Source organism: Carcharodon carcharias, chromosome 18 (assembly GCF_017639515.1).
Source record: "Carcharodon carcharias isolate sCarCar2 chromosome 18, sCarCar2.pri, whole genome shotgun sequence".
Classification (NCBI taxonomy): domain Eukaryota; kingdom Metazoa; phylum Chordata; class Chondrichthyes; order Lamniformes; family Lamnidae; genus Carcharodon; species Carcharodon carcharias.
In genome coordinates this window covers 68,438,260-68,465,265 of record NC_054484.1, presented here as the reverse complement: position 1 = coordinate 68,465,265, position 27,006 = coordinate 68,438,260, and the positions used below count along the sequence as shown (strand labels likewise).

Here is a 27,006-nt window from a genome sequence, read left to right as displayed (position 1 = left end):
CACCTCATAGACTTTAACTTTCTTACTTCTGATATCTGTGTGTATATCGTTGTGTCTTTTTTCTCTTCGGTTTAGTAACTAATGAACTTGCCCTTTCTTTGACTCAATAAAACCTGGTTTGATTGGCTCCTTTTTAACAAATAAGTACATTTGTACTGGAAAAGACATTTGTACAGGAAAAATAATTGTTTAAAACCTTTGTTATGACCAAACAAGGGGTCTGAAATAAAGAGGAGCCAATCTACTGCTCCTCAACCAGTCATAACAACATGAAATTAGTAATTTTTAGAGGCTTTTCTCATGCTAATTTAAATAGAGCTGGTTTTATCATATTCTTCCTGGGTTAAAATGGAAAATGTTGTCCCTTGGCCTGGGAAAGTTAGAAAATAAAAAGGTTGGTTAAAAGTACTTTAGCTGCAGAAACACTGGCTCTTGTAGAAGAAATAGATGTAGGGTTTTACTTGTCAAATGTTTGAGGGGACATTCTATACAATGGGTGTCCCGAGAATAGTTTGTCCATTGAATATTACGTGGATAATCATTAACTGTGGGATATTGCACATTCAATAACAAATGTGACTGAAGAAAGGTTAAGGATTGACATTGCTAATGTAAAGGAGATGATAGAAAGTAAAGAAATCTCCAAGACCAAATGAGTTGGTGCAAGTCATTAATTGTTCACTTGCTTTACAAAAAGGAATGTTTCCACAAAGAGATTGGGAGTCCTAAAAGAGGGGCATCTTGTATAACGATGTGATGTACAGAACATGAAAAATCATTTTTTCTCTTTGATTTGTTTTGAAATATTATTTGCATTTATAAAGTTTTGATTTAAAGAAGAGGGGAATCTGTTACTAGTATGTTAATTATATTATTGCTGTTAAGATTATACAGGTGGAGGGCATTGATTGATTAAGTACCTTGAACACTTGTGCCATTGGTGTTTTCAAATGGTCTGTCTGGTTCTATCCTATTTCCACTTTTCTGTGGTGACCCACTGAGTGGAGATAAGGCAAATGAAACATTATGATGCTTTGAAGTGTCAATGTTGAGCTTCAATAGTGAGATAATCCTGCTAATTTATAAATTGCTGGTGTGCTGTACTTTGAATGTTGTGTATTGTTTTGGTTGCCGCTGTATAATTAGGATCTTGCAACATTGGAAAGGGTATTGAAAAAAGCAACCAGAATTATGCAGAGAATGGAAGAATTGGATTATAAGGACCAATTATGTAGGCTGGGCATGTTGTCACCAGAGAGGTGGTGTAATTGCTGATTTTAAAATTCTAAAGGGAATAGATAATGCAGATCATTACAAGCTGTCCCATTTTTGTCCAGAACAGGGGATCCAGATGACACAGCCTGTGCTTCAAGGCAGTGGGTGGGTGGGCGTGGTTAAATTTAAAACTAATTTGCAGAAACATTGGGCAGAATTTAGCCCTCGATGGGCGGGTGGGCCCCACTGGCTCAGCGGCAGGTGGGCAGCTGAACACCGCCGCTGAAACAGACCCTGCCGCCATTTTAAGTGGGCGGGTCAATTAAGGCTCACCCGGCGGCCTGCCTGACATAGCGCTTCCTGTGTGTGTGTGTGGGCAGGGGGAGGGATTCCCCTACTGTCACAAAAGACCGCGCTGCTCCGAGACTAAGTGCTGTCTCAGGGAGATTGCTGAAAGGTTTGTAAACTTAAAAAATAGAAAAATAAAAAAATTAACATGTCCCCCTCGTGTGACAATGTCACACGAGATGGGACATGTTAATAAATATCACATAAACTTTATTAAAGATTTTGTAAACTGACATGAAACCTCATCCCGCCAATGGATGAGTTTCATGTATTATCAGAAGCCCGCTGGGTCTCCTGGCCTGTCCGCCAGCCTTAACGTTGGATGGGCAAGGCCTTTAATTACCTTAATTATCCTGTCAATGGCCTCAATTGGCCATTGACAGGTCGGCAGGCGGACAGCTGATTTCGCTGTCCGCCCGCCTTCCTGAATATTTAAACTGGGCAGGATGATGTTGGGGGTTCCTCCTGACGTCATCCCATGTCATTTTCCTGTCGGCGAGCGGGCCCCGCCCCCAAATCGCCGACGGGAAAATTCTGGCCATTATTTCAGATTGCAAGTGGTAAACCTATGGAACAGGCTACCCAGGAAAGTAGAAAAATTGTTATGATCCCTGAAGAGATGATAACTTTTAAAAAGAGATGAATTCCCCAGGCACCACTGGAAAATACCAAAGGACAAGATTTCACATTTGAAGACCTTCGCTATAATAAACTAAAATCGACACAGACTAAACATTGGGCTTAACTAATACACCAAACTAAATAGGTACTTCCCCATTAATCAGCACAACTAAAATATCATTTATGACAGGTTTTTATTTTACACATCACTTGCAACAGATATGTAGCCTTAAAGATTAAGTTCCAAGCTCCTCCCAGCTTTTCAGCAGGCTCCCTTCTCCCTGCTACACCAGGTAAAGTCTTCCAGTGTCCTTTGTTGCTAACACAAAGGCAGTCTTTTTCTCTGCTCTTTTCAGCAGCAGCTGTTTCTGTCTCTCTGTCTCTGTGTTCCAGGCGTGAAACCTGCCATGGTTTTCAATAGGTTTCTGTTACAGATCATAGGGGCTTGAATCCAGGCAGAGTTAGTATCACCATCCCCTCTATCCAGGATAGCCTGCTTTCTCCTTAAATGAATTTTAAAAACATAACCGTTTTGTAAAGTCTTGCATTTGTAACAATATTGATTCATTCAAATACAAATTAGATTTCTTTCAGGAAATAGTATTTTGGGATATACATATGAGAAATATTAGACATGAAATATGGCAAGGATAATACATTTGAGGGAAACAAGTGACCTTGAACCTATGGGCAGAATTTTCAGGTCGGCAAGCGGGGATGGGGCCTGCTCCCCAGTGTGTAAAATGATGCGCGATGACATCGGGCATGCATCCCTACGTCATTGCAATATTTTGTTTGTGCCTGCCAAAATGCCAATGGCCAATAAGAAACCAATTAAAGCAGTTAAGAATGCTGCCAGTCCAACCTTAAGGTTGGCGACAGGCGAAGAGCCCAGGCAGCCTTCACGTTTTTCATGGAATGTCAACCACAGGCAGGATGAAGTTTCATGAAGTGTTTAAAAATTGAATAAAATTTTTAAAAAATCATTGCCATGTCCCCGCTCATGTGACACTGTCACATGAGGGGACATGTTTTAAAAAATTTTTATTTCTTTATTTACATGTTTAAAACTTAAATTAGTCTCCCTGAGGCACCTCTGTGTCTCAGGGAGATTTCTGCGGACCCGACTCAGGGAATCCCCCCACCGCCGGCAAGCTCAGTGCTTCCGGGCTTGTGTCATGGTGGGCAGGCCTTTATTGGCCCACCCATGTAAAATGGCGGCGCGGACTCAATTGGAGCACCGATCCAGTTCGCACCCACGCCCGCACAAACCCCACCGCCCGCCCCCCCCCCCCCCCCCCCCCCCCCCCCACAATGGGGTGAAAATTCTCCCCTATGGTTCCCAAAGATTTTTACCACTGGCAAGTTTTCCTTCTTATGTGCCTGAGTCTGTTATTGACCAGCTGGGATGAACTTTGACTTTATGTACAATGGATGATAGCAAATTGGCAGTCCATTTTATGTGTCTCCCAATTTTTATTTGTATTGAAATCAAATGTCTGTCAATTCACTTTCACCCTTTTAACACTATTGAATCGAGTTAATCTACATCATCTGATTGAGACAGGCTATCATGGCCATCATTAACTCCATTCAAGCATGTGACCAGCAGAATGATAGAAAGTGAACAAAATGGACCTTGATCTGTTTTTAATCTCGGAAGTCCCATGACTGTCATCTGGAACAAAAGATTATGTAACTACATTGCATCCATCAATATAATTTAAAATTTTAAACAATGTACAAACTGGTGATTATTTTTTATGAGTGGGCAGGGTGGCACAATGCACTGATATTACAGCTTCCCATGTCACAGACTGAAACGATGTAACTTCACATGTACGTTTCCCAAATGCCTACTTCCTGCTTTTTCCCATGTCAGCATTGAAACATAGGCGTTACACACTTCAAACAGAGGGAGAAAAATGGAGCTGTGGAGACATTTTATTTTGCTCAGCTCATTAAAAGTAGCCTGATGTCAGCAGTCAAGTAGTTAATAGGAATTTCTATGATTGTGGTTGCTTGTAGAAATGTAGCCTGCAGTTCCCCATTGGAGGGGAGTATATCAATTTCTAGTATGTTTAGGTGTAATGAAGTTTGCTCAAAGTAATTATATTTGTATCCCTCTGGTGGTGTGGGTAGAAATCATAGTTGTACAACATATTTCACCTTCTGTGGCCTTTGCAGTGACGTTTCACAGAATGACAGAATTTTTACAGCACAGAAGGAGGCCATTTGGTCCATTGTGTTTGCACTGGCTCCCTGAATGAGCAATTCACGGAATGCCATTCCCCTGCCTTCTCCCCATAACTCCGCACATTCTTGCTTTTCAGATAACAGTCTAATTCCCTTTTGAATGCTTTCATTGAACCTGCCTCCACGAAACTCTCAGGCAGTGCCAGACCTTAACCACTTGCTGTATGAAAAAGTTTTTCCTCATGTTGCTTTTGCTTTTTTAAAATTACTTTAAATCTGTGCCCTCTCATTCTCGATCCTTTCATGAATGGGAACAGTTTCTCCCTAACTACTCTTTCCAGACCCCTCATGATTTTGAATATTTCTATCAAATCTTCTCTCAGCCTTCTCTTCTTGAAGGAAAACAGTCCCAACTTCTCCAAACTATCTTCATAACTGAAATTCCTCATCCCTGGAACCATTCTCGTGAACCTTTTCTGCCCTTGCTTCCAATTTTGGTATTATCTGCAAATTTTGAAATGTGGTCAGTGTATGCATTTAACCATTTACTGTCACAACTTTAACAACAAGAAGGTAATGTAAAATATCCTATTCTTATGTCCATATACATGGGATTAGGATTTGGTTTAAACTCATGATCTTTCACTTTTTTTCACTGTGTGTGATGAGAACCCTCTAAAGGTACAATTTGTAGAGAAAGACAAGAGTGAAACAGGTGATATTGTTTATTCTTCTTTGATTATTGCTTAAGATATCAAGTGCGTCAAGACTCAAACTCAATAAAGATTATGTGCAATCAAGAATTTGGTGCCAAGTCCACGAACCGTACAGTAAGGATGAGTTGTTTCTGCATCAAATTTATAAATACTTGCAATTGTTTTCAAATTTTTCCAGATCTCAGTGGTATGGATTACCCATGGTGACCCAATGAGTTCATTCAGTGAGATGCTGAGCTATAGGGGCAGGAAGGTCTGGGGCTTAGTCCTTCCCTACGCTGAGTCAGCTTGCACTGAAGGAATGCTAGTGAACATATCCCAGTGTCTCTAGGTCAGGGAGGGTAAAATCAGCAAGGATTCCATGTGCTGATGGTAATCCAGCTTTCCATGTTGGAAATGTGAACATGTAAACATCAGGTGAGGGTCCCCCAGGCTCTTCAGCATTTGAATACCTAACTCAGTTGTCTTCACTATTTTTCAAGCAAGGGCCACTTTAGCAAAAAACCTGCAGTGTGAGAGCCACATCGACTACTAAATTATCATTGCTTACTACTCCAGTAACTCACTTGGGCCAGAAAAATACATGACGCCAATGGATGAATACTCTGTTGGCTCTATGGTGGTTGCTATGGTAATACAACTGTCACCATACAACGCACATACTTAGATATACTTATTGCACACGTTGTACCATGTGATCAATGTGACATGTAAAGAAGGCTGACTTTTGATGGGCTCAGATATCATTTTTAATGTTAAAAATAAAATAAATAGGAATATAATGCTGAGTTGGGCTCTGGCTCGCTGTGACCCTCTGAGGATAAAGTGGTTACTGAAAATAGATGGATGGATTGGGGGAGCCGCACTTGGTGTAAATGGGAGCCGACACTGGCTCGAGGACCTTGCAATGAAGAACAACGACCTAATTAGCATTCACAGTCAAGGTTCACATAAGAGTAATGGCCCGGCACAGATGCTTGATGACAGGATAACAATAACTTGTGCTTATATAGCTTCTTGAACACAGTAAAAATCCCAAGGCACTTCACAGGAATCTAACAAACAAAATTTGACACTGAGCCACATAAGGAAATATTAGGGTAGATAACCACAAGCTTAGTCAAATAGATAGGCTTTCAGGAATGTTTTAAAGAGGAAAGAGAGGTACAGAGGTGGAGAGGTTTGAGGAGGGAATTCCAGAGATTAGGGTCCAGGCAACTGATGGCATGGCCTCCAATGATGCAGCAATTAAAATCCAGGATGCTAAAGAGGCTGGAATTGGAGCAACGCAGATGTCTCTGAGGACAGTAGGACAGAGGGAGGTTACAGCAATGGGAGTCATGAGGCCATGGAGAGATTTGAAAAACAAGGTTGAGAATTTTAAAATCAAGATATTGTTTGATCAGAGGCCAATATAGGTCAGTGAGAACAGGGCTCATAGGTGAATGGGATTTGAAAAATGTGGGAACAGTGGTCTTGTCAAAAAAACTGATTGTGTGTAAATGTGTCACAGAGTTTAACAGCAGATTCTGAAAAAACTGTAAAGAACAAATATTGCCATAGATTAACTGATTATTACTAAAATATTGTTCACATTTAGTGATGAATCACATACTACACATAAAGTTGTTGTGAAAATTTGATGAGATTGAAATATTCCATAAATGTGGCATGCAGTGGTGTCATCTGCTGATCCAGCTTCCTTTAAGAATAGGAGGATGGGCACACACTATTCAACTGCCAAAATGAAATATGTTCACCTTTGTCTGCAGGAGTATGCTGGTGCAGAGCACCTCCCACCCATGTCTCTGTTTGTTCTCCTTTGTGCTTCTAAACATGACACATAGTCTGATTTCTAATTGGAAAGCCTACTGATGCCAGTAATGGTTCTGAGGTGAAAAAGAACAATTGATGCATAGGCTTATGAGAACCTAACTGCCAGAATTGAGAATTGATTGAAACACCTACCTCAACGTTACTAGATCTTCTAAATTAACATCTCTATATTCACCACTCTCTAGCAACCCTGGAGACTGTGCTCACATGGACGAATATTGGAAAATGGTGTAAAAGCCATATTTGGCCTTATCTTAATATGTTAATGAAGCTACCACCCATGGAACAGGATTAAGGGACTGAATGGCCTACTCCTGTTCCTATGTTTCAGATAGGTGCTTCCTACCCTACGTTTTTTGTAAGGATTCCATTCAAAGAGAACTTTCAAAAGTCCCTGTATGAAGAGGATATTTTCAACTCTAGGCAGTAAATTGCTAGTTAGCTGGGATTATGAGGAGCTCTCGGTTCCCACAGTCTTCTCGAAATTATTTTAGGGAGTCAGAAACAAATTCAGTAAATTATCTACTGGAAATGAGCATGTGATGTATAGTGGGCAGAGATCCAGCGGTCTGAACTTCTGCTGAGTTGAATAATGGGAGCACATAAATCTAAATTTACATTGCATCTGATGAACAAATCCAGGCTCAACCATTATTGGAGTCTGAGCTGCAATCTTACAGATCCATCTATCAGTTTAGAACATCTTCATTTTTTTGTACATGATGATCAATATGAGACCAGTACGGTATTAAAATGCCAATAAATAGTTATGGTTCCCATTGAAAGAAGGAAAATATCCAGAAGGTTGACCTGGAAAAAAGTTAAAACTACAAATGATTCTTAAATTTTCACCACAGTACAACATACACTCAACATTGTTGTTTTGCAACCTGTAAGAAATGGCTTAATTTTACATTCTTAAATACAGCCACTGAACAATATGATGTTTGGGTCACCAGGTCCAGAATACACTCTAAAATAGTGTCTAATTTAATTTGAGTTGAAGAATGATAACAGGCTATTCATTGGAGGCTTGAATCAGCCAGGAAGATGAATAGCGGCAAGCAGTGTCACATCCATCCATGTGCACAAGGACAAATGATAAATAACATGTAATACAGAACCTTGGCCCAAGATCATGCAATGATAGGTTCTGAGACAGATTTGATTGATGTAGGAACATTTGTTTGAAATTCTTCATGCAGGATGTTTTGTAAAAAATAAATATTTCTGTTTTCATTTCAATCAAATCTGTAGTTTGAAGATCTTTAGATCTTTAGATAGAAAGCGGTACGTTTTTACTGTGGAAATAAACACCAGCCCAGTTCGTTTCATTGAAATGTTGCATAAAACAGTCAGATTATATGGATTAAGATGCTGTAACATGTCAACCACACAGTGTAATTATCAAGTTCTCCAGCAATATAGACATTGCGAAAGAAATGGAGTTGGCATTTTCCGATTGTGTGCTTTTTATTTTGTGACGATTAAAATGTATTTTAGATGGAAGTATATTGATGTCAATTTCAGTTTGATCATTAGGCCCATTAAATACACCCCATCCAAACCAGGTATAACCAAGTTAACAACTGACCCAACCTCCATAAATGTTATCATCAAGAAGAAGCAAAAACAGGGAAAACAAACTGCAGTCAATTCAGAAAAAACAACTCTGACTCCCCAAAATAATCCCAAGAGACTGTGGGCTCCAGAAGAGCACGAGAAATTGCAAGATTGAGATTTTTCTCAAATCCAAAACTGATTGTCAGGAAAAGTCCAACTGGTCCAGCTAGGCTGCCCTACACACCATGATGGCTAGAGCATCATGAATAGACAACCTCAGCTGCCATGTAATCTCTTGAGTGAGGAAAGGAACAGGAATAAGAGAAAGAAGCTGAAGAATTGTTTTCTGACCTCCCCCACCCCCGAACAGGTGTTCAAAACCAATCCAAGAGATCACGGGAACTAAGTGTTTACCTATAACCACATTTAATTTATATGATGCGATTTCTTTCCCAATGAAGAACTGGTCCATCAAGTCCATGGCAATGTATTCCAGAGACTCGCTACTCTCTGGGAAAAGAAGAACCACCTCACTTCCAGTTTATGCCTGCTGTCTGCATAGTTTAAACTCATGATCCCTGGTCCTCCCCATTTTGTTAATCTCTCAATAAGCTTGCCACCAGCTGTGTATTTATTTCATACAGTCTCCTCCTCCAGGTACCAGGCCGTACGAGGGCACTGGCAACCATGGACTTCCATTGGATTGGTCCATGATTGTGCTTGGCAAAGTACCACAATATGGCTGACCTTCTCCCACTCTTGCTGCCCGCCATCAGGCATATTAGAAGGATTTACAGGCTGATATTATGAACAGACTTTCTTCCATCAGGTTCTGAAGTGGGACTTGAACCCAGATTAGGAACTGTAGCATTGTGCCACAAGACCTCTTCATAGAAGCTAATAGGCTAAGATTCTTGAGCCTATCTAAGTAAAATGACAATCCTTTTGGTAGCTCTCCTCTGGAATTATTCCAAGGACACAAACACTATCACCTAAATTTGAGTGTGGCATGATAAATGATAAAATGTTATTTAGCTTCAACTACTTCATTGTGTAAAATTAACTCTAATATTTTCTGATTTATTTCAGGTCAATTTTTACTCGAAGTTTCCATTATTACGAACCTTTTGCCAGTAAGATCTTTGAGTCGAAAACTCTTCGGTCTTCCGCCAGGCGGCGAGGGTGTATCCTCCGGGCCGCCAGGTAGCGAGGGTGGGTCCTCCCGGCCGCCAGGTGACGCGGTGTGCGGACCTCCGGACTGCCAGGTGACGGGATGTGCGGACCTCTGGGCCGCCAGGTGGCGCGGTAAGCGGACCTCCCGGTGACCTGACCTCCCGGCCGCAAGGTGGCGCTGTGAGTGGACCTCCCGTTGAGGTCCTGGGACCTCCCAGCCGCCAGGTGGCGCGGCGTGCGGACCTCCTGGCCGCCAGGTGGCGTGGCTTGCGGACCTCCTGGCCGCCAGGTGGCGCGGTGGGTGGACCCCCGGGCCGTCTTGCGTCAGCTGTCTGTCCTGTGGATCCACGTCAGGTGGCAGTCAGGGCAAAGAGGTGGCTGCTCGGTGAAGGGAGCTCCAGCCTGGAGGATGGAGGAGTATCAGGCCAGCGAGGAGGTGAGCAGGGCGGAGGCAAAAGATACGGGGAACTGGACTCGGACAGTTGGCCGATTGGATGACAGTTCATTGCGGCCGCGCTGTCAGAAGCTGAGAGCGGCCCCATCAGGGCGGCGGCTGAGAGACGATCATCAGCATCGACAGAGTTTCAACCGCTCCTCTGTCCTCCCCACCCCAATTAGCCCCTCTAATACCTCCACCCTCATTACCTACACCCCCATTACCCTCCCTCCAATACCCCCCACCCCAATACCCCCTCCAACACCTCCACCCCCACACCCCTCCAATGCCTCTACCCCCCCACCCCAGTACCCCCTCCAGTACCACCCAACCCCAATGTTCTTCCCCAGCATCCCCACCCCAATGCCCCTCTCCAATACCCCCATCCAACCCTCCTTTCCAATACACCCACCCAATACCCCCTCCAATACCTCTACCCCCACCCCAATAACCCCTCCAGTACCACCCAATCCCAATGCTCTTCCAGCATCCCCACCTCAATGCCCCTCTCCAATACCCCCATCCAACCCTCCTTTCCAATACCCCCAGCCCAATATCCCCAACACCTAATATTCCCACCCCAATAGACCCCAACCCCATGATCCCCAACCCTGATACTCCCCACCAGCCTAATACCTTTCCCAACCCCCAATACCCTCCATGTCCCGGTTCCTTCGATAATGTTCCAGTAAACCTCTCCCCAACATCTCCCCCACTCAACTTTTTTTCCTGCTTTTGTCCTCCCCTACTTGTATTCTGTATTTTTAAAATGCTCTTATTACATCACATGTAATCTGTTTTAGATAATCTAGGTTGCTAGCAATGTGTAAATTTTCTGATATCAGATATATTGCTGAATTGTGTTGCTTGTTTTCAGGTTGCCTTCAATGCAGATGAAGCCAGTAATATTGTCAAAGAGGTAAGTATGGGAAGGTTGTGTTTGCTGCATATGTGCAAGTGGCTGCATTAAAATAGATGAATTAAAAAAAAAGATTGGTAACTGTAATGTTCTGGTGCTGAGGCTAATGTGCATCTACCCTTCTGAATATGAGAAATAATAGTCTATTTGACGGAGAACCCGTATTCAGATGAACATTTTATCTTGTTGAATAAGTTAAGTGTAACTGGTCTTTTAAAGGCTATTCCTAATCTCATTGTGCATCTGAGGGATGAGCATTTTGGGTTCAGCACAATTAACAGAGTTCCTCAACTTGCATAGAAGAAAATGTGTTTTTTGGGTACCTGAGCATCTTTTGCTATTTAAATGGCATTGAAGCATTATATTTAGAATACTACCACAAATTAAACCACACCAGCACAAGATGGAATGGGCTCAAATCATTAAAAGGAAAATTTAGCATTTGGTTAGTAGGTTTTTGATCATTGTCTCTGGAGAACATACGGATTTGATTTCTGGGTCTGTTAGCGAAGATAAAATCTCTGGAATCATTGTAAGGAATAGTTGGATGCTTTAATGGGGACGAGGGTGATGATCTGTGAACTTGTACTGTCTTCCTAGATGGGTAATGCAATACTTCCTTAATGGCTTTTCTTATTGTATCCATCTTGTGATACTGTACAGTTTTCCTTCTTTTCTCCTTGAAGTGTAATCTTTATCCAAGTGGAAAGCCATTCTGTTGTGTTTATTTTATGTTAAATGATCTAACATTTACGAGTATACTTAAAGCAAATTAGCAGAAATCTTTAAACTATAAATGAGCAGCTAAATATCAGTGGTTTATTTTCAGTGCGTTGACAGTATTATCGGAGGGGTTGACTATAATCACAGCAAGATCAATCAGTGGACTGCTGCTGTAGTTGAACAATCCCTGATGCATTTGGTTAAAATGGGAAAACCATTTAAATACATTGGTGAGTATTTTGTAATAAAGTAAAAGACTACTTTATGAAGGCACATATTATTATTAAGCTGGTAGACTTTATCCTCCACTTCAAGATCATGTAGTACAGATTCAGAAAATGCGGGATAAGTATGTCTTAGTACAGTGTGAGACTGACCCTAAAATTCTGGAGAGATGTGTACCATTATCTCTTTCTTTCCAAGTATTCCTAGTTTGACTTTCACAATTTTAAAAAATGTATGATTGGGAAAGTTTCTGCAAGAACAATTTGAGATATGAACATTAAATAACGTATCCTTCATCCTTGTGCACACAAAAGGTTTGACACTTGATCTTTTATCGGGTAAGTAGATATTCAGTGGAATGTACTGAGGTGCATTCATTCAGGGTGCTTCTATCATGTTGGTGTGGAATCAGTGTTAATTTATCTCTGTTCTTGAGCAATATACATGATTTTTTTAGAAGGTGGAATTTGTAGCCAATGAGATAAATGAAAGGAAGACTGTATTTGACATTGAACTTACTTAATATTGTTTTCTAAAGGATTGTTTGAAGAAAGGCTCATAAAATTGAGAGCCTCTCCTGGTCTTCAATGGTTCAAATAAACTTCCTACAGTTTTATTTTTAAGTGTTCCAATGCTTATCCAGTGTAGGAAGATGATTTTCAGACTTCTCTTTTTTTTGTGATTTACTTTGGAGTGATAGTTGGACATTCAGTTCAGAGCTTAACTTTGCCCAGGCTTTGCCCGGGCAACAGATAATGGCCTGGGTTTTCTGATCCTCATGCCAACTGTCACCCATTCGGTTGTTACTGTCTATGTTGCGATCAGAAATGTCTTGTAAGAAATCACCGCTCTTCTATAAATTACCTGCACGTTGCTGTATATTTCCATATTGCTGAAAAAAGAGATGTCTCTTTTTTCAGCAATACTCTAGTTCTGTACTACCAAACGACTATCCTTTCATATGTTGGGGTTGCTTTGAAGGAAATGGATGCATGAAAAGGACAGTTCCTACAATAAGTGAGAAGATTGAAAAATAAAGTTACTAATTTATAAATGATTAAACATTTTGACCTTGGAATACCTTGATATTGAGAAATATCTTATTATGTTTGAGGCTTTCCTGGAATATATCTTTGATCGTGTGCTGATGGACATAGGATACATATTCTTTGAACCCTGGTTTTAGAGATTAATTCCAAATGCTTCCACAGTAACAATTTGATTTAAAAATGCACCTGAGCTAAATTAGATACCGTAGTGTAGTGGTTAAGTTACTAACTAATAATCCAGAGACTTCTCGTTCAAATTCCACCATGGCAGTTTGAGCATTTGAATTCAGTTCAACAAAACTGGAGATAGAAAGCTGGAACAGTAAAATTGACCATGAAGCTATTGTATTATCGTTAAAACCCAATTATTTCACTAATGTCCTTTAGGGAAGGATACCTACTGTCCTTACCCGATCTTAGCTATATGTGACTCCAGTCTTAAACCAACATGTTTGACTTCACTGGTGACCTAGCAAGCCACTCAGTATCAAACCAATGCCAATGGTTCAGCAAGCAGATCCACGACCACGTTTGCAGAGCAATAAATACATACATGTCAGTGTGCTTACTTGATTACACTAATATAACACAACAATTCACCACATTATCCAAGCTGTGGCAATCAGTGTCTATTGTGGTGATTGAACAATTTACTGGCTTTTTGACAAAAGCAAATGTTCCCAACTTTGCATGTTTGTCACTCAGAAAAATATTCTCATAGCGGAATTATGCACAAATGACAATGTATTGCTGCTTCTAGTGACCTGTGCAATAATGCAGAAAAGCGGAGCTGGTCTTCACACAGCGAGTTCATGTTACTGGGACAGCAGCACCGATGGTAAGTTTTCTGTCTTCACATTAAATGTTCTTTGCAAAAATGCCTAATGCTAGAGGATGCAAGAGAAATTGGTGCCTTAATCAGAGTTAACACATGCATTTCATAAAAATGTTTATCATTTCCATCAGATAATAGATGATTTCTAATTGCTAAAATTGCTTTAAGTACTAAATTATGATATTGTACACGATTGATGGCTGAACATATTTAATTGAGATTGTTTGATGGAATCTGGTGGCTGTCAGAGCAAACTCGTGGCGTTTTACTCTGGTGTGAAACTCAGTTTTTCTGTTTGTCTTCAGAGGTGAAAATGTAATGCAACTTTGCTAAGAGTCTACAACAATTACCATGCCTCAGTGGATGTGCGTGATTGATTAGACAATAACCAGTATATGTTCCTAGCAGATCATCACTAAGAAATGAACAGCCTTTTTATCCTTCTCCAACTTAACTGACTACCGGATTTTGAAAGCAAGAGTTTAGCATGTATCTTTTCCATGCATCAGCTCAAAAAATTGAAGTTGCTTCACTTGAGATATAATCCGTGGTAGAGTAAGCTGTATTGTTTTGTAACTCTGCATTATTCTGAATAGATTAATACATCCTTTTCACTTTGCAGGAAGCTGTACCGTGAGATGGGAAAACAGGACCATGTATTGCGTCATCAGTGTGTTTGCTGTCAGCATTATGCTGTGATGTACAGGAGCTCTAGTGTGCATAGCCATTCCGAAGCACCAACTCTTAAATGTGTATATAAGAGAGATTTTAGGAATAGCATGCATTGTTTGTGGATAAGGAATAATAGAGTACATTTGAGCAAGAGTTACAAAGCTGTAATCCATCCTTAAAAGGCAATATCTTGCTTACTTCATGCTGTTGTTAATGGACTCCTGCTTTACTTTTAAACACCTGATTGAGTATCACCAGAACTGACAATTGTTTCCTCTTTCACTGCACTGTAACTAAGCTGTGGATTTCAGTATCCATGGTAGAGATTTTATCAACAGAAATATCACTAATTTTTAAAAATTCTTTGCTACTTTGAAAATTGGATCGCATTGTTGGGTTGTATTCATGTATTCCAATAGAGAACTGACAAGGTCAGTTCAAATAGCTCATTGTATTGCTTTGCTGTTTAGTCAGCTGAGTGTCAACTCTTCGCTGCAGTACATGTTTGACTGAATCAGACAATCTGTTTCCTAGATTATTGTAAAACTACAGTAAAATGAGAAAGTAATGCAGAATTCACATTTCTTTATTTTATCTGGGACTTAAGCTTATTTTCCAAATCATGTATTTCTGATTTGAAAGAGAGTTTTCAGAAGAAAAACCTATTGGATAAAATGATCCATTTCTCTTTTGAAATTGGAGAGATTATTGCATTAAATCTATAAATTGCTGACATTGTTTAGTTTATGGTGCTTGACAAAATACAATATTTGCAGTGTAGTAGATTCAAAGTTCTGAATGTTTTGAGTATGTTGACAATTTGAAACTTGTAGCTGGAATTGATTAGGTATCTAAAAATATGCTGTTAAGGTAAAACACACTGTCTGAATCACTGAATTGCACCAGTACATGAATTGGGCTATTATAACTGCTGCTTGGTGTGAAAATTGCACCTATGATGCTTTAACCTCTTAATATACTGATTGACTCACTTGGATGTTGAGAGCACTACATTGAAGTGTTGGCTTGAAAGCAGGATATTGCCTTTTGACATTACTGTAATGAGTTGAAAATGCTTCCCACTATCCAGTACATTTGTATATAAAATACTTTCTTGAAGCTATTAGAAGATGAGCTGTTTTATGTAATCCATGATGATGTAACTTCAAGCAAGTTTTAGGACTTGTATGCTATGAAGTAGTGTCAGAGTTTTCACTTAAGATGAAAGATAAAAGCCACATTTTGATCACTATATGTTAAGTTCAGTAACTTCTTGCACTAAATAGTAAAATAAATTATTCTTTGATACAGAGAGAGATGAAGCTTTTCTAATTTCATTTAAATGCATTCAAACTATAATTCTGTTTTAAATCTGGGTGTTGAAATTCTTTTGATGTTTTAAAAAAACTGAAAGGGCTTGTCTTTACCCAGTACCTGCAAGAACGGAATTCAGTAACATTATATTAAATAGATTAAGGAACATAACCATAAGAAGTCCATTTGGGTGAGGGAAGAAGCAAAGCTTTATATTCAAAATTGGACCATTTTTTGCAACTAATTTTGTTAACGTATGAATTATTTGAAAGGAGATGTGTATATGTGAGAAGTTATTTTGAGGCTAAAAAGATTAAATCAAAAATTATTATTTTGATTCTGTTTTCACTTTAATGGTTGATGCTTGTAGACAGAATTTTAGTGAGGAATTATGTCAGGGAAAACTGGCTAAACATGAGGCTGATGATCAGTTCTTGTACTTATGTTTATTTAGATTTGCTATAACTGATCTAAAGTTGATAGCTATGAGCAGTCACATACAAATACATAAAAGGTAGTTTCCATACTGGCCTGATAGGAAGGAAAGACTAGCATTTATAAAGCACATTTCATGGCTTCAGGCTATCCCAAAGCCCTTGACAGTCAACAAAGTACTTTTTGAAGTGTCATCACAGTTGAAATGTAGGAAACTGAGCAGCCAACTTGTTCACATCAAGATCCCACATACAGAAGTTTAATAATAATCAACTAATCTCTTTTTAGAAATGTTGATTGAAAATAAATATTAGACAGAACTCTGGGGATAACTGTTTTGCTCTTCAAAATAGTCCCATGGGATCACCACTTATGAGGGAAGATGAGACCTCACTTTAACGTCGCATCCAAAAGACAGCATCTCAGGCAGTGCAGCACTCCCTCAGTACTGAAATGTCAGCTTAGATTTTTGTGTTTAAGTCTCTGGAGCAGGCCTTGAAACCACAATTAAGACTGCTACCAACTGTGAGCTATGGCTGACTGGGATTTATACGATGTGGTTGTTTTTGTTTGGAGCTCAACCACTGTTGTAAGCTAAAGGTTAGAAATTACTTTAAACCAGTTACTTCTGCCATTAAAATAACAGAAATAGGAATTGTGAAAGAACAGCAATTTTGGTTCTTAAGTCCAGATAAGTGATATGATTTATTATAGAATTAATAAAACTGCACATATTTACTTCAACTTGAATCCATAAATTCTTCTCAGCTATGCAATGCTTTTATTTGGGTATTCTTTTAACCCACCAGAAGCCTTTACAACCTCTTGGTCTCAATTACTGGCAGAAACATGTGGCTAGTAGCACAGCCTGGCACTCTGAAGCAGTTACAACATAAATGTAAAGGCCTTAAGTAATACGTTGGTGAAAACTTCTGGGACTAAAATAAAATGTAAAGTAAATTTCATGTATATTAGATTGTAATTAAGTATCGACTTTTACGCAGAATAGCAAGATCTAGAAAATTACTTCTCAATGCGATTCAGTAAAGCCACATTGACATCAGTTGATTATTTTCCTTTTCTGCACTTGTTTATTTATTGAACCATACGGTATAAATTTAATACTTGTATCCATGTATTCTCATTTATTTCGTTTTGTGTAGATATGATAATTGAACATGTATTCCTCTTCCAGACACATGAATTAGCACAGACTTCAACAGCTTGTTGATAGCTGCTCTTCGGCATGGTGTGTGCTTTAAATGCACTCAGATATTTACTATTTGGGAATTCCTATACCCTATTTCAAAAATGTTTACAAAATCTCTAGCTATGTTGTATGGCCAGATTGAAATATTCCTGAGAACATTAAAAACCTTGATATTTCATGAAAAAAGTACTGAAGTGGATATGCCTGACTTGTTGTAATCCACCTGCTGATGTACAGTTTCTGCAACACACATTGTTCTTGGCCTCTCACTCATTCTTAGTGACACTCAGGCTCTTTCTCTGCCCCATTCTTGTTTGAATTTGTTTTATGTAAGGCTGCTGAGGGTAGTGATACTGAATGATAATGGTATTAAGGAATAATTGTCAGGAATAGGTTAAAAGCTATTACCTAATCTCAGGCTTCATGGTATTCTTTGAAACATAAAAGTCATGTTGCTACTAGCTAGAAGTTACTGCCATAGTTTTTTCTTTAATTGAAGACCACAATTGTTCAATAACATTTTTTAAGCAAGTGACTTTATGATCAGAAATCTTCGTATTCCATTCTAAAAAATAATCTTTACGAAAGGGAGTCATTTACCTGGATGCCAAAATGGTAGGCTTATTCTATTGTTGAATGATTAGGTAGCAACATCTTGCTTGTGTTTTTGATTGATAACTAAGAAGCATTTCTTGTTGCTAGCAATTTATTGATTTTGTTCTCCATGTAAAGGCTTTTCAGGGATATGCACCTGTGGATAGTGTCTAACTTGCTGCAGTCCTTTGCTTGTGCTGACAAATGTGCAAGAGCAGTTTGACAACTAGTTCCTCCAATATTTCCTTCCCTCACCCAATAGGTGGCATTGATGGAGGGTCTGATGCTTTCTGACAGAGCAGAGGATAGGACCTTGATAAACCAAAGTACAAGTGGTTCAATCAGCATCCCTCCATTTCTTGATTCTGCCTATTGGTGTTCTTACCAGTTGTACCACCCACTGACAGAAAATGCTACTGTTATATTTTGCCCTTATAAGTAGACTATTTCTGAAATTAAGGTCTTGTTGTAGTTGTTACAGCAAACTTTTATATTTTGGCTTTCCATGATTTTCCTACTTTTGAAGGCATTTTAATGCAATTTTAAAAATTATGCCATCATGCTCCACGTAATCTATTTCTGCTGATACAGTTTCTTTTAGAGCAAAGGGATACTACTGGGAGCTTCAAAGACTTGGCTTTACGCCCCTCATATTGCATATCTTGATAGCCTTTGCTGTACCAAGTTTGGACTATAAAGGACTTGTACTCTTTCATAAGTATGGCCATAAGTCTGAGTGGTGATCATTTTTATTATCTGTCTAGTTGTTCACTCTACAAGACAAAATTTGACCCATCAATGAGGGGAACTTTTGTCTTTACCTGCAATTAGATAATTGGTTTGTCTAACTTTCATATTTTACTTGGATGTTTATTTTCCCGAACACTGAAAATGTGGCCAGATTAAATTTTCAGTAATTTTTGGCACTTTTCCAGAAACAGTTCCTCTCATATTTTTGATGTAATAGTTACCTAATTGTCAAAGAAATACAAGAGACACCTATATAGTGTTAAAATGTGAGTTACTCCTGGAGGGGAGGTTGGGGGGGAGGGGGGGGGGGGGTGGGGGGGGGGGTGGGTGGGTGGGGGGGGGGTGGTGTGTGTACCTAGTGCTCAATTAACAATATACCATATTATCATACATACCTGCTGTATCACTGAATAGCATGACACAGCTGCCCAATGTCATAAAACAGTGTTGTCTTTCTCAATTCATAACAAACCAATGATGACCAGCTTGAAGCTCATCTTGGATGTCAAGAAGTGATCTTGTTTGCAGGACAGTGCTGTGAGATGGAAAATATGAGGGTAAGACTTTCAACTGTAAGTTGTAGTTAGAATGTGTCCTGTGCCAAAATGGGGGATATGCAGGGATGTAATGAAAGTTATTTTGTCACAAGTGAGTGATAAATGTGAGACTGGTTAACAGGCAACATTCTGTGTCAGTTTTCTTACATCATCAACCTGGTATGTGAAACTCTTGGGCAGTCTGCACTACCAGGTTCCTTACAGTTTAGTAACCTTTCCTGTATGTGTGCTTGAGTCCTACAGGTACTGAGCATTCACCCTGCCTTTCACTTACCCCTCTTCAGCTTCATGAGATGCTATCTTGTGCCCTCCTTGCTAATAACTCATTTTCAGACTTTGAATTTGTTACCTAGATAGATAGTTTGACTATTAATGCTTATAATGTTTTTCCTCCATCAGACCATAAGATGGAGGAGCAGAAGTAGGCCATTTGGTCTGTTGAGTCTGTTCTGCCAACCAATGAGATCTTGGCTGATCTGATAATCCTCAACTCCATATTCCTGTCCTTTCCCCATAACCCTTGATTCCCTTACTGATTAAAAATCTGTCTATCTCAGCCTTGAATATACTTAACGACCCAGCTTCCACAGCCCTGTGCAGTAAAGAATTCCACAGATTGACTACTCTCTCAGAGAATAAATTCCTCCTCATCCCTATTTTAAATGGGTGACTCCTTGCTCTGAGATTATGCCCTCCAGTCCTAGACTCTCCCACAAAGGGAAACAGCCTCTCAGCATCTACCCTGTCAAGCCCCCTAAGAATCTTTTATGTTTCAATAAGGTCGCCTCTCATTCTTTTAAATTCCGATGAGTACAGGCCCAGCCTACTCAACCCCTCATAAGAAAATCCCTCCACACCTGGGATCAACCTAGTGAACCTTCTCCAGACTGCCTCCAATGCCAGTATATCTTTCCTTAGATAAGGGGACCAAAATTGTTCACAGTATTCTAGGTGCAGCCTAACTAATGCCTTGTATAGTTTTAGCAAGACTTCCCCATTTTAATACTCCATTTCCTTTGAAATAAAGGCCAACATTCCATTTGCCTTCCCTATTACCTGCTGAACTTGTATGTTAGCTTTTTGGGATTCATGCACGAGGACCCATAAATCCCTCTGTGCTGCAGCTTTCTTCCATCTTTTTCCATTTAAATAATATTCAGCTCCTCTACCTGCCGAATCCATGACCTCTCACATTCCTACATTATATTCCATCTGCCACATTTTTGCGCACCCACTTAACCTGTCTATATTCCTCTATAGACTCTTTGTGTCATCCTTACCACTTGCCTTCCCACCTATTGTGTCATCCACAAATTTGGCGATAGCACATTCATTTTCCTCATCCAAGTCATTAATATATGTTGTAAATAATTGTGACCCCAGCACTGATCCTGTGGCTAGTTACAAGTTGCCATCCTGAAAATGCCTCGCGTATCCCAATTCTCTGTCGTCTATTAGTTAGCCAGTCCTCTATCCATGCTAATATACTACCCCCAACACCATGGACTCTTATTTAGTCTTATGTGTGGTACCTTATTAAACTCTTTGGAAATCCAAATATATTACTGGTTCCCCTTTATCTATCCTGCTTGTTACCTGCTCAAAGAATTCTAATGAATTTGTCAGGCATGATTTCCTCTCCATGAAGCCATGCTGACTGCTTGATTAGGTTTTGTATTTCTAAATGCCCTGCTATTACATCCTTTATAATAGGCTCCAACATTTTCCCAATGACATATTAATCTAACTGCCCTGATTTTTGTCTCCCTCCCTCTTTGAATACATTACCAATCCTCTGGGACTTTTCCAGAATCTAAGGATTCTTGGAAGATTACTACCAGTGCATCCACTATCTTTGCAGCTATTTCCTTTTATATCCTAGGATGCAACCCATCAGGTCCAGATGATTTACCAACCTTTAGTTTCCCTAGTACTTTTTCTCTAGTGGTAGTTATTGTATTTATTTCCTGCCCCCTTTTGCCCCATGATTATTTAGTATTTTTGGTATGCTATTAGTGTTTTCTACTGTGAAGACTGAGGCAAAGTATTTATTCAACTCCTCTGCCATTTCCTGGTTTCCCATTATTATTTCCCCAGCCTCATTCTCTAAGGGGCCTATATTGACTGTGGCCTCACTTTTCTTTTTTATGTATTTAAAGAACCTCTTACTGTCTGTTTTTATATTACTTGCTAGTTTACCCTCAAAGTTTATTTTCTCCCTCTTTTTTTGGTCATCTTCTGTTCGTTTTTAAAACTTTGCTACGTTGTATGCTTTTCCTTTCACTTTGATACTATCCTTAATTTCCTTGGTTAACCATGGTTGGTTTATCCCCCTCCTACAATCCTTCTTCATCACTGGCATATATCTTTGTTGTGAGTCGTGAACTATTTTCTTAAACATTTGCCATTGTTCACCAATCATCTTTCCTGCTAAACTCCTTTCCCAGTCCACTCCAGCCAACTCTGCCCTCATTTCTTTGCAATTACACTTATTTAAGTTTAGCACAGATGTTTCCAAACTAAGTTTCTCACTCTTGAACTGAGTGCTAAATTCCACCATGTTACGGTCACTGTTTCCCAGGGGATCTTTTACTCTGAGATCATTTATTAAACCTGCCTCGTTACACATTACTGGATCCAAAATAGCCTGATCCCTGGTTAGATCCACAACATATTATTCCAGTAAACTGTCCCAAATACACACTATGAATTCCTGCTTGTGACTACCTCTGCCAATTTGATTTTCCCAATCTACATGGAGATTAAAGTCACCCATGATTAATAAACTCCTCCAGTGCTTTGTAAGGTGCTTATGTCTCAAACATAAGCAATTCTATTTGAAGAATTAATTAAATATATTGTGTAAACATTACTTCGTATGCACATTTTGAGTAAAAAAATACGAGATACGAGGAAGTGTACCCCCACCAGGGGGCAGTTTGCTAGAGAGCATCTTAATATTCTGATATCTTTAGCATTGACATCCTGCACCGTCTGAAAATTATGACCTCATGGGGGAGCTGTAATCCAAAATAATCAAATTTACCAAATGATCAGCCAAAAAGAAATTACCAATAAGGTTTCACTTTTTGCAACTTTTGCTTTAACCCAAATTCAAATCTACCTAAATTAAACATGGGGCAGAATTTTTTAGTTGGCATGTGGGGTTGGGCCCGATATGCCAACGCCTAAAATGACGAGTGGTGATGTCGGGCATGTGTCCTGATGTCATTGTGCAGTCCTGCGATATTTTGTTTGGCAGGCGCACGCCAAAGTTAGCTGCGCACCCACCAAAATGTAAACAACCTTTTAATATCATTAACAAAGCAATTATTGTAATTGTTAACGCTGCCCATCCAACCTTCAGATTGGGGGGCAGGTGGAAAGCCCAAGCTGCTTTCGTGTTTTTTTAGGAAACCTCATCCACAAGCGGGATGAAGTTTCCCAAAGCTTATTAAATAAAAATTTTTCTTTAATATAAAATTAATAGGGGAGTTAATAGTGTGGAATGCAGAAATGGCAATGACGCTTAATCGATATTTTGCCTCAGTTTTCACAGTGGAGGACACGAGTACCACCCCAATGTAGTGCAGAGGATATAGAGAAGGAGGAACTTAGAATAATCACCATCACTAGAGAAAAAGTATTGAGCAAACTATTGGGGTTAAAGGGTGACAAGTCCTCAGGACCTGATGGCCTACATACCAGGTCTTAAAGGAAGTGGCAGTGGAGATAGTGGATGTATTGGCCAATATATTCCAAAATTCCCTGGATTGGAAAAATGCTAATATAATGCCCTTACTCAAAAAGGGGGGGAGGCAGAAAATAGGAAACGATAGACTAGTTAGTTTAACATTTGTCATTGGAATATTGTTGGAATCCATTATTAAGAAAGTAGTAATGGGGCATTTGGAAAGTCAAAATGCAATCCATCAGAGTCAGCATGGTTTTATGAAGAGTAAATCATGTTTGACTAATTTGTTAGAGTTCTTTGAAGATGTGACAAGCAAAGTAGATAATGAGGATCCTGTAGATGTAGTATATCTGGACTTCCAAAAGGCCTTTGATAAGGTGCCGCACAAAAGACTAATACACAAGATAAGATCACATGGGGTTAGGGGTAATATATTAGCTTGGATAGAGGATTGGCTAACCAACAGAAAGCAGAGAGTCAGGATAAATGTGTCTTTTTCTGGATGGCAAGCTGTAACTAGTGGGGTGCCACAGGGTTCGGTCCTTTAGGCCCCAACTATTTACAATCTATATTAATGACTTGTATTCAGGGATAGAAGGTACTATAGCTAAATTTGCAGATGGCATCAAAATAGGTGGGAAAATAAGTTGCAATGAAGAAATAAAAATTTACAAATGGACATGGACAAGTTAGGTGAATGGGCCAAAATTTGGCAGATAGAGTTTAACGTGGATAAGTGTGAGGTTATCCATTTTGGTCGGAAGAATAAAAAGGTGACTTATTATTTAAATGGAGAGAAACTTCAGAATGCTTCAGTGCAGAGGGATCTGGGTTTCCTCGTGCATGAATCGCTGAAAGCTAGTACGTAGGTACAGCAGGTAATAAGGAAGGCAAATTGAATTTAGGCTTTTATTGCTAAAGGAATAGAGTATAAAAATAGGGAATTGTTGTTGCAACTGTACAAGGCATTGGTGAGACCGTACCTGGAGTACTGAGCACAGTTTTGGTTCCCTTACTTGAGGAAGGATGTAGTTGCAGTGGAGGCGGTTCAGAGGAGGTTCACTAGATTGATTCCAAAGATGCGGGGCTTGTCTTATGAGGAGAGATTGAGCAGTTATGGCCTATACTCGCTAGAGTTTAGAAGGATGAGAGGAAATCTAATTGAGGTATATAAGATGCTAAAGGGGATAGAGAAAGTAGCCATGGAGCGGATGTTTCCCCTTCTGGGACATTCTAGAATGAGAGGACATAGTTTTAGTTTAAGGGGTGGGAGATTTAAATTAGAGATGAGGAGGAATTACTTTTCTCAAAGGGTCATGAATCTGTGGAATTCAGTACCTCAGAGTGCAGTGGATGCCGGGATGCTGAATAAATTTAAGGAGGAAATATACATTTTTAATTAGTAATGGGTTGCATGGTTATGGGGAGAGGGCAGGAAATTTAGTTGAGGCCGAAATGAGATCAGCCGTGATTGTATTGAATGGTGGGTCAGGCTCGAGGGGCTGAATTGCCCACTCCTGCTCCTAGTTCTTATGTAATGTCTGAACTCATGAACACAGTCACATGAGAGGATATGTTTAAATAAATTTTTAAACCTTTTATTTAATAATTTTAATATCGATTCAATCTTCCTGAGGCAGTTCCGTGCCTCACGGAGATTGAAGTGATCTTTCGCACACATGCGCGAAACAGCACTGGCCCCGATTCTCCCTCTTCTCCTCGCCCGCACAGGTACCAGTCGTGTCTTATGCTGGGTGGGCTTAATTGACCCGCCCGTGTAAAATGGCGGCTTAGAGCTGATCCCGCCAAGCCCACCCACCATATGAAAAGTTCTGCCCATGAATTAACAGGCAAAGGATACCTCAAGTGAAGAGGTAAATTTTACTTCAAATAGTCGATACAAAAAAGATATGTCTTAAGCATTCACATCACTCCCCTCACAAATGTGGCACTTCATAGCTACACAGTTCCATAATATGCTGTTCTTCATTTACACAGGGTAGGTCAGGAGTCCTTTTCGACAACAGCTTTCACCATTGAGTGTGAACCCCCTCTCCTTCAAGTCAAGACAGTTCTGTTGGTAACTTTCAAGAGTTCCTTTTCAACCGACTATTAACATCCCAGTTCATGGTTTGGCCGCTTATGGGAAAACATCCAGTTCTTCAGTGTCTCTGGGCTAGTCGCACATCTTTTCAAGTTTTAGACCTTCTTAGCCAGCTCCCTCTAAGACCACCTGTCTCCTTTTTTGCCAGCAGAAAAACTGACCTCTTCCTGAAACAACAACAGAAAATGCCTAAGAAATTCTGTTTCTCTCTCCGCAGATGCTGCCAGACCTGCTGAGTTTTTCTAGCATTTTCTGTTTTTGTTTCAGATTTCAAGCATCTGCAGTATTTTGCTTTTCTTTTGACCTCTTCCTGAGAATGTTTTGCTGCTTTTCCTCAAAAAGTCTCGTGTTCCTCTTTCTGTCTCAGTCTCTTTATGTTTGCATCGGTGTGATCATCTTCACCCACCAGCTCCTCTGCTTGCAGCTCTCATTTGTTCATTACAGCATTCACCTCTGTGCCTGCCTTCTCTGTATCTGGCCACATAGCTTTTTCATCTTAACTTCCTTCCTGTGGGTACTACTTCCTGGTTGAAGTTCACCAAGCCACACCAATCAATATTTCTTCTTATCCAAGAAAATTACAATTGACTCCTTTATAATTGGTGCAAGCTCTTAAAAGTCCTTTTCACTTATTTATAAAAACAACTATAGGTTCCACAGTCCAAGACCTTTTAAAGAAATCACAGATTTTCCTTACTGTACTGCTTCTGGGTCAAGGGTCCTCACAAAATTAAGTTGCATTTATTAGAGCTGCCATTGAATTTCTTGGAAACAAGCTCCTGAATAGAAAATAAACACAGGAGGGAACATAACTAGTGGTAGCTCGGTGCTCCTGCAACTTGAGATCAGAATGAAAACAGTGACTGATAACATAAGAATACAAGAAATAGGAGCAGGAGTAGGCCATTCAACTCCTTGAGCTAACCGGAGGCCGTTCCAGCCCTCGAGCTAACCGGAGGCCGTTCCAGCCCTCGAGCTAACCGGAGGCCGTTCCAGCCCTCGAGCTAACCGGAGGCCGTTCCAGCCCTCGAGCTAACCGGAGGCCGTTCCAGCCCTCGAGCTAACCGGAGGCCGTTCCAGCCCTCGAGCTAACCGGAGGCCGTTCCAGCCCTCGAGCTAACCGGAGGCCGTTCCAGCCCTCGAGCTAACCGGAGGCCGTTCGAGCCCTTGAGTCATCTTAATAAGACCATAACTCCACTTTCCTACCTGTCTTTATAATCCTTGACTCCCTTGTAGATTAAAGATTTGTCTAATTCTGCCTTGAATATATTCAATGACCCAGCTTCCACTGCTCTCTGGGTAGAGAATTTCAAAGAAATTAATGGCCCTATGAGAGAAAAAAATCCTCCTCATCTCCAGTTTAAATGGGAAACCCCTTTTGAACTGTGTCCCCTAGCTCTAGTTTCCCCCATGAAGGGAGACATTTTGTCAGCATCTATCCTATCATGAGTTTTGAGTTTTAATATGATTTCCCCTCATTCTTTTAAATTTCAATGATTATAAGCCCAACTTGCTTAACCTTTCATCATAAGACAACGCCCCCCCCCCCCTCCTTCCAGGCATCAACCTAGTGAACCTTCTCTCAACTCCTTCCCTAAATGAGACCAAAACGATACGCAGTACTCCAGGTGTGGCCTCACCAATGCCCTGTACAATTGTAACAAGATTTCCCTACTTTTCTGTTCCATCCACCTTGCAATAAAGACCAATATTCCATTTGCCTTCATCGTTACTTGCTGTACCTGCATGCTACCCTTTTGTAAGGGCATCCAGACCCCTCTGTGCTGCAGCATTTTGCAGCCTCTCTCCATTTAAATAATA

At 40.0% G+C, this 27,006-nt stretch overlaps 1 protein-coding gene and 1 long non-coding RNA gene across 3 annotated transcripts; one reads left to right on the top strand and one right to left on the bottom strand.

Annotated features, from left to right (window-relative positions):
* Nucleotides 1-2,361: 2,361 nt before the first annotated feature.
* Nucleotides 2,362-9,801, bottom strand: LOC121290317. The gene is made up of 2 exons (XR_005945766.1): nt 9,620-9,801; nt 2,362-2,687 (listed from the first exon to the last, which is right to left on the bottom strand). It is a non-coding gene; the product is annotated as an uncharacterized LOC121290317 (long non-coding RNA).
* A 149-nt stretch (nt 9,802-9,950) lies between these two features.
* On the top strand, nt 9,951-17,672 carry dynlt3 (dynein light chain Tctex-type 3). 2 transcript variants are annotated; one of them, XM_041211305.1, is made up of 6 exons: nt 9,951-10,104; nt 10,982-11,023; nt 11,853-11,976; nt 12,286-12,309; nt 13,781-13,858; nt 14,478-17,672. In XM_041211305.1, exons 1-6 carry the CDS (start codon nt 10,078-10,080, stop codon nt 14,552-14,554), a joined length of 372 nt encoding a protein of 123 aa, XP_041067239.1. In that variant the 5' UTR covers nt 9,951-10,077; the 3' UTR covers nt 14,555-17,672. The 2 variants fall into 2 exon arrangements, with proteins under 2 accessions (XP_041067239.1, XP_041067240.1); XM_041211306.1 differs by lacking the exon at nt 12,286-12,309 and having other exon boundaries at nt 9,953-10,104.
* The last annotated feature ends 9,334 nt before the right edge of the window (nt 17,673-27,006 follow it).